The 8,767-nt window shown below is 41.9% G+C and overlaps 1 protein-coding gene and 1 non-coding gene across 2 annotated transcripts; one reads left to right on the top strand and one right to left on the bottom strand.

The window, feature by feature from the left end:
- The first annotated feature begins 203 nt into the window (after positions 1–203).
- On the top strand, positions 204–277 carry trnat-agu (transfer RNA threonine (anticodon AGU)). Its single transcript has one exon. It is a non-coding gene; the product is annotated as a tRNA-Thr (tRNA).
- A 4,722-nt stretch (positions 278–4,999) lies between these two features.
- On the bottom strand, positions 5,000–7,087 carry LOC137795828 (transmembrane protein 125-like). Its single transcript, XM_068593329.1, has one exon. It carries the CDS (start codon positions 6,501–6,503, stop codon positions 5,799–5,801), a length of 705 nt encoding a protein of 234 aa, XP_068449430.1. The 5' UTR covers positions 6,504–7,087; the 3' UTR covers positions 5,000–5,798.
- Positions 7,088–8,767: the final 1,680 nt, after the last annotated feature.

An 8,767-nucleotide genomic window follows, 5' to 3' on the forward strand; every position in this document is an offset into this window, starting at 1 on the left:
TATTGTGACCACAAATCAACTTCCTTTTTTTTTTTTTTTTTTTTACATTAAATGTAATCTGGGGTTGAATAAAGTATGAATGCACTATACACAATTTAAGAAGCGCTGTCATTAAAGGCTTCATTGCTAGTATTATTAGTAGTACAGCTGCTTAATTATTTAGAAAAGTTGGGACTAATCAACGATGTAAGGTCACATGACATGGCGCTGTGGCTTAGTTGGTTAAAGCACCTGTTTAGTAAACAGGAGATCCTGGGTTCGAATCCCAGCAGTGCCTTTTCCCATGCGCCTTTCAGCAGCACTCTGTGCCTTTATTGCTATGAATGGATTCAATTTATATATATCACAAATAAACTTTCTTCTTCTTAAAAGCAGAGAAATGTTCAGAAAAAGAAGGGAGTGTCGCCTTGCTTTTCTTTTTGGGGATAAGATTAAATAAATCCTTTATTAGTCCCACAGTGGGGGAAATTACAGGATTACAGCAGCACTGCTCACAAGTTAATACTATTTAAAAAATCAAGTCATATAAATAAACAGTAGAACGGTAATAAAACAAAATTATGGAATACAAATATACAGATGGAATAAAAGAATTGTATCAAAATACTTAAACATACTTAATTGTAGTAGATATTGCACCAGGAGATGAATTTAATGGTTCAGAGTGCTCAAGTGATTTGTGTTCACAAGTGCTCAGGGTGGGTAGTCCGACGCTCCTGGACGAGCAGGGGAGGGTCTGCAGACAGCTGACTTCTTTTGAACTCTGGGTGCAGACAGGAGCGGAGAGTCCTGATTGGGCAGATCAGACAAGTAGGAAGTGGGCGTGTCGATTTACACTCAGAGGCAGTCTGATCTGTTGGGATGGGGAGCCAATGAAGGGAAGTCACAATGTGGGTGACAAAGCTTTAGTTGCAGTGTTCTGCTCCACTTGAAGTCGGTTAGTACTTGCCTGGGGCAGGCCTGACAACAAACCCATACAATGGAGACCAAAACTAAAGTCATGAATTAGGGTCTCTGCAACAGCCATGGAAGGAAAATACAGATTTTTTCCGCTACAATGTGTAAAATAGCTGCAGTTTTTGAAAACATAAAAGCTGGTATTTTTCTGAGTTTTGAACTCAAACATCTCCACTTCACTCTTTCCTGGTGTTCTTACTAGTGTCTCACTAAAGGACACATCCAGTCACTGCTCCTCCGTGAAGCGTTTCATCACTCATGGCAAAGAGAAGCGCAGCATTCAGAATGAGCTGCGAAGAGAGAGCCAAGTGCCGGTATTCTTAAGGTTGAACAATTTGTATACACAGAAAAAATTAAGGTTGTTGAATGTTGAATAATGATAAACCAGAACGAAGCCACCTGCATTCATGTCAGTGCTCATTTGAAGAGGCCCAATGATGAGAAATAGTTCAAGAATGTATTTTTCTTCAAGTGAAGCATTGAAAAAACAACATTTTTTATCTGCAGTATTTTCATTCTGTGCGCATACGGCATGTCGACTACATGGACTGCTCCTGTTTCATATGTGTCTTATGTGATTATAGTGACACTATCTGGCCTCAGAGCACAGATGCAACAATGGTGACAGTTTAGCAAAAGGCTTCATTTGTCCATGTCGCTGAATTCTTTTTTTTTTTTGTATAGACACTAATGGCTTTTATTTTGAAAGAGTAAATTGTAGAAATATCAAGCACCTTGTAGTAATACTCACAATTCTAGTTTACACTCCTGTGAAATAGGAATTGAGAGGAGAAATGGAAAACCTAATAAAGTTACTCATTAACATCTCTGTCTTAAGGCCGTGTTACCGGAAGGGTGATATTATGGTATGTCCTGCAACCTTTGCTCCGCAAGTCTCTACATATTTTCACAAGAGGAAGACAAAAACAGCAGTTAAAAGTCAAGTGGAGGTGACACAGTACATCCACTCTGTCAGTTTTCGTATTTAGATACAGGTAAGTCCTTTTAGACTTATGTGTGTGTGTGCGTGTGTGTGTTGTTGTTGTTGTAAATTGTGTAAATTGACAGTATGTGTACGTCTGTAATGTAGGTGAGACATTATGGGTCTGTTGTTGTCCTATGACTAGTCATAGTCATAGGACACAGCTAACATGACACCTGCGTCACCAGATGCATGTTTTATTTTGCGAGTGGAATGTTGCCGAAAAGGAAATACATTCAGCCAAACTACGTGGTATGGATATGCTGTATTTCTGCTCTCTAGATTTAGGATTAGCATCTGTACAACTAAACATAGTTAATTAGTAAGCGGTTCATAATCATGGACATTGCGCCAGACCTGGAAAATCAGCTCTCCTAAACCATGTGACTTTTTCCTGTGTGAAAGGGGAATACCTAAACACAAAGATTAAGGTTTTTGTTCAAGTTCATTTGTTTTATTGGTGGGTGAAGGCACCTGCTCATGGATTATGGATTCACCAGCTTTTTAAAACAAACTCTTACTCTTATTGCTGATATTCCAGGGTTCTGATTACCCAAAACAAAAGGTTGTGATCATTAACGATTATATCAACAATGGTGATGTATCACTATGTAGATCTCAGGGGCCAAACAGCGACCAACTGTCGTCCAATCGTTTAGTAGTTAGAGATGAATATTATCAAGTAAATTATAACTTTTCTTAAGCTTTCGGCAAAGAAACCAACTCTGCTTGTTACATCTTTATATGAAACGTTTAAATTTACATCTTCCATTCACATTTGGATCGTCATTTTTTAAAAATGTTTTCTTCGGCCATGAACATAAAGCAATATTGGTGTTTGGTTATTTCTGCTCGTTTTAACTTTACTTATTTACAGATTCACACACATCATCATACGACGGTCACTCAGGCCATGCACTCGTTTCAAAGTGTTAAGTTATAAGAACACCAGATACCGACATAGTACACATAAACTGACATAATATTAAACATTTAACTGTTCAGTAGAGTTGTGTAGTATAGTTAAGTGAAAATCTTTCTGGTCTAGAAACACAGATTATCTGACAGTGTTCGGCTGTACTGTTTTGTACTTGACTCGCAATCAAAAAGGTTTGGACGCCGCTGATGTAGAAGCTAACGAAAGTCTAAGCAAATCTTCAAAATCCAATGTAGTAAACAGTGTAAATGGAATTACATTTTATGAAAGGAAACAGAAAACAGAAAAGACGGTATCTAAAATAAAAAATGTGTCGAATCAAATCGGAGCATGTTAACCCTCAAATGTTCCATCGTCAGTTTCAAGTGTATCGATAGCAGCAAGACACTGGTTATTAAAGGTTTATTGGCCTTGAAATATAAAACATGTTATCCTCACTGCAGGTGTCAGGACATTTCATCAGCCATACATTACCACACCACTACAATACTGACAATACCATGTGTACATTGTTGGTTGCTCTGATTGTTCCTCTCTCTCTACAATGGCTGCGAAAATATCTCTTCCTGATGCAATACAAGGGATGGGGCATGAAATCCCCAAGTGGGTATATATATATATATTTCTTCCCCTTGGCGTTCCCCTGCATAGTGTTCGCTGATCTTAGGTGTCACATATTTTCTTTGTAGGCAACCCCCGCCATTTCCATCCCATGATTCTCAGTTGATGTAATCGCTTCATGACTTGCTCTCCCCTCAGGACGCAGAGATGGGCCGGGGGAGCTGCATCCTCTTTGTGGTGTTCATTCTCTGTGGAGCTTTTATCAGAGAAGCACATCAGGCCACTATCTCAGATGTCGGGGCACACGAAGGCCCTCAGAGACATCTTCTGATGGAGTTAGAAGAAGACGCCAACAGAAACAGTTCTGCAATTAAAAGTAAGATCAACTTTACCGTCATCCAACTATTTACAACCAGGTGTGTTGGGGGAACTTTGAACTCTATAACTCCGCTCTTACAGGAAACAGCACTGTTTGTAGATGCTGTAAAGTCTTTTTTTTTTTTACTGCTGTGTACCCAGAGGCCGTCGATCCAGCCGAGAGCTCAAAGTCGCTGGCGTGGTCCTATATGGCTGCAGGACTGGGCACCGTCCTCACCATCTCAGTCCTCATCGTGATCACCGTCAAGTTTCGTCTCTTCCATCGCTTTTTGGCCAGCTACAGACACTCCCTGCTCCTGGAGGCCGACGGCGTCAGCCAGTACGGCCAGGACGAGCCGCCCTACCCGCACAATGACTTTGGTCAGATGGGTGGGACCGGAGGCACGTCCAGACGGCCGGACGATGACGACGACGGCTTCATCGAGGATAACTACATCCAGGCCAGTGAGAAAGAAAGGGCCGAGAGATGCGAAGAGGAGGAAGATGAGGAGGAGGAGGAAGACAGCGACGATGATCTTGAGTTCACTATAGCGTGATTAGATGAAGGGAGACTTCGTCAAGCTGATTGACAAATAAGATGAAATAATTGTTGCGATAGAGGAAGGAGATTGTGATTGACAGTTGCCAGAAAAGCAGTGATTGCAAATCTTACACCTTCCATATGAACACCTATAAGTGAGTTCACCTAAAAAAAAGTCTCATGTTGTTTAATTTAAAAGAAAAGTAAATAAAAAGAAAAGAGAGAAAGAGAGGCGGAACCAATTTGTGAATCAGAATTTCTCTTTTTTTCTGTTAAAAAAAATATAAACAGACGTAGATAGAATTTCTGAAAAATGTTACTGCTTGTCTTTGAGTACAGTTGTACATGTTATACTTAGGCTGGGTGCAGGATCGCTGATTCAGTGAATGAAAAGAGACGATCTTGCACATTAGATTATATCTCTTCAACCCTGATTGGACTGAGGCAACGTTTTGACGACTGTTTTTTCATTAGTTTTGTCCTATTTGTGTCTATTTTCCCAAAGAAGATAAGTAAAGTCTTGCTTGTTTGTACCTGCTAATGATACATGTTGATAACCTAAACTATTCATATTCAAGTGTCGAGTGTTTGGTTGATTTTATTTGGCTGTGAATCAATAAAGAGGGAAACAAATTGAAACCTTATAATTGAGTTTGTAGTCTGAATGTGCAGAAAGTTACAAAATACAAAAATCAGTGCATTTCTGTATATTAAATAAATAATTCCCTTGGAAATGTACTTTATAAATACATTATGTTTTATTACATTGGATGTCAGTGGTACGAATACAGAGAACTTATCCAACACAGGGATGTTTTGAAAAAAAAAAGGAAAAAGGTCTGAAGTGCTCGGAAGTTACAAACGTAATGATGATGCTCTTTGAAGAGGAACACAAAAGTACGAAGAAGTCGAGAGGTTGAAGTCTTGAATCAGATGTCTATTTCATGCATAGACAGCGTCGACATGTTACCAAGGATACCCAGCTCTTTCCGATTAAAGGATTTTCAACTGTTGGCCAGAAGAGTGTCTTTCTTCCCTTTTGAACACTCACTGAGTCTTTCTTTCCCTCCATAATTACTCAGATGCATCACAATGGTGTATTCAGACAGTAAAGAATGAAGACGATGTGTCCTTCAATTACAGTAATGATTGAGTCATTGATGAAAATATGCTTTTCATTTACAAACTATTTTTGCAATACTCTTCTGCGGAAGTTTACTTGTACAAATTGTTATGCAAATGAAAACAAAAAGACTGTAAAGATACCCGAGCAGCTGAGTAGCCCAAGACTACTCATGCTGTCCAGAATGTATCTCTGTGCTTCACTTTCTTTTCATTTACAATTTCAGTGCTGCTTTCTTTTTCTTTTTCTTTACAACTGCTCAACAATTTCCATAAAAATCTTTCATTTCACAGACTCTTTGATCCTTTTCCTCTGAATGAATTTGTTCATTTTAGTCCGTTCAGATCAGGCTGGTCCGGCTGGAGGAAGTCTCTCTCTGGGCCTGACTCATCTGTCCCGCTGGGACACTGAACACCCTGGCAGTTCGACCCCCCAGCCTCCTCGCTCTGCTCAACCTCAGCATCATCCTCCTCCTCTGCTCCTTTCTTCTTTTCAGGAAGACGATCACGCCGTATCCCCCTACGGCTAGAGACATGGCTGCCCCAGCAGCCATCAGCACCAGGCTGGACACCAGCATCTCCTTGCCGTCGTGACCTCGGCCGCCGATTGTGGCCACACAGAGAAGCACCGTCCCACAGAGCGTCACCGCCAGCCCCACGGCTAACATCAGTGCCGGGTCAGCCCTGCCGCCGCTCTTCAGCTGGTCGATCCTACGCCAGCTGTGCACACAGTTCATGTCCTGGACGGCAGAGCTGAGAAGCTGCTTGAGCAGAACGGCCAGGGCCAAGAGACAGAGGGTCGTGCCCACTCCCAGGCGCCACTCCCCGGACAGGCTGGTGGTGGTGAAGAGGAGGCCCACGCCGCTGAGGCCAAGCCCCAGTATGAGGGCCACAGAGGCACAGTAGCACAGCAGGGAGCGCCGTGGCTCTCTGGACCACCACAGCTCCACTTGGTCTTCCAGGACACGTCGCTGCAGCAGAGTGGGGTCCAGGAAGAGACCCGGGGGGTGACGGAGAGGGTGGCGGGGCTGGTAGAAGGTCTGCATGGCAGGTACTGGAGGTCGGTGATCACAGCTCAGCCAGCCCCAAACCAGACTGGCACCTCGCGAGAATGCGCAGAAAAAGAGGATTTTCTATTCACCACGATGTATATTCATCTCATCTTCTGTGAAAACGTACTCGTTGTTATATTACTGTCAAATGTTGCTGTCCATCCTTCTGCATCCCATCACGCAATTCTAGTCAAAGAATCACAAGAGCTGGTGTCAAAGATCCGACAGTTGTTGGGTCTCGTTGCTTCATCCTGGAGAAGAGATCGTACTTCACGTATTCCGGCTTCAAGGAAAGTTTTCCAATGATGACGTAGTCAACTTAATTAGCTCGAGCTCTCGGGTATGAAACTCTTCTCAGTGTTGATGGTAGAATTATCTTGACCTCTTGCTGGAGGCAAAGCAACAGTTAAGACCCCAGCCACAGAGAAGCAGGGGATGCCGCTGTAATACTCACTGTCAGTCGAGAGGTGATGACGTTGTTGACATTGTGGCTGGGCAGCCGGTCCATGTGGCCACTCATGATCACCACAGTGACTGTACTAGCGTCACACATTGCTTACTTTACATTCCCTCCCCCAGTGCCAGGCAGAACAGAGGACCCCCACCCACCCTCTCATCACACGGGAACACCAGCTCGTCTGGATGAGTGGGGGAAAAAGGCAGGTCACAATAGCAGTGTTGGATCATGGTTTGCACAGAGATTGGCGACATTGTTCACTATTCCCGCTCACAGACAATGGGGCCGACCGGCGTACACAATGACGGTGCTGCAGGAGGCGGGCGGTGGGGTCCGTGAGCCGGGGAGGGGGGGGGGGGTGTTGCATTGCTGTTGGGCTGAGTGATGTCAGCGAGTAGTGATAATGGTGTTTCTGTGATCCTAACGATAGCGTCATTCACACATGAGGCTGTTAGATTATTGTTAGGCCACAGTGAGGGCTGCCTGTCCTCAATGAGACACTGACACAGGCCTGCTGATCCGTGTCTTCCAGTAGGCTAATGTTGCTCTTCCTAAGGCTCCTTCCTGTTTTTTCCCCCTTGTTAAAGTTAAAACTATTTTTTATTTGTGATTGTGGACTGTACCGTAATGTCTGGTGATGTGATTACTTTATGATGCTATGTGCTCAATTCATCCTTTGAATCTTTTAACCTTTGAATATCAACTTTGAATGAAACTATGATCTATGACTAGTTAAGTTCATCCACATTTTCACTTTGTTTTAAAAAGTAATTCATTTAAAAATGAATAACAGTCATAAACAAAGTGCTGACACCGATTTCTTATATCTGATTCATGGTGTTGAAAAAAAATGTATTATTGTAAAATTGCTTACATCTACTTTACTTCACTACTTCATCCAGACAACTTTATTGAAAGGACTTTATGGCATAACTGTGTAAGAGCCTGATATTAAACTCTCAGCGACATCATTTGTTACAATGACCCGTATTTGAACACGTGCTGAAATGTGTGTTGAGTTGGTGACGATCATTCTATCCAGGAAAGGATTTTGCATCCAATGGAGTTAAAATAACCCACATCAACCTCAAGGTGGCGACAAGTAACCATGTTATTTTGTAGCCATTGATAAAGCGCAGACACTCAAATGAAGACCCGAGGAAGGACAAATGTATGTATATTATAAAAACATACTATTAGTTATTGACAGTACAAGTGTCTACTGTCCAAAACATTTTGACTATTCATTTGAAAAAAGGCAATGACTCCTGTAGCAGTGCACCCTCAAACCACCATAAAGATTATATATATACTACCGTTCAAAGGTTTGGGGTCATCCAGACACATTTTCACTTTCTTCTCAAGTTCTGGGATAGAATAGCCTTCATTACTAAGAACAAGAGTAGACTGGCGAGTTTCACATGAACGTTTTCTTTTTCCGGCCACTTTAAGAGTATAATTAAACCCACAAATGTGATGCTCCGTACTCGACATCACTGCACAAGGCTTCTCAAGGGTTTTCTAATCATCCATTAGTCTTCTAAGGCGATTAGCAAACACAATGTACCATTAGCACACTGGAGTGATGGTTCCCTATGTAGATAGTTTATTAGAACCAGACGTTTCCACCTAGAATAATCATTTACCGCATGAACAATGTATAGAGAATGTATATTAATTTATTGTTATCTTCATTGAAAAAAACAGTGCTTTTCTTAAAAAAAAAGGACATTTCGAAGTGACCCCAAATGTTTGAACGCTAGTCAATATTGACTAGTCAACGCTAGTATATATATATATA

The sequence above is a fragment of the Clinocottus analis genome, unplaced genomic scaffold, assembly GCF_023055335.1.
Source record: "Clinocottus analis isolate CAN_PGR_092001 unplaced genomic scaffold, fCliAna1.0.p SCAF_293, whole genome shotgun sequence".
NCBI classification, from domain to species: domain Eukaryota; kingdom Metazoa; phylum Chordata; class Actinopteri; order Perciformes; family Cottidae; genus Clinocottus; species Clinocottus analis.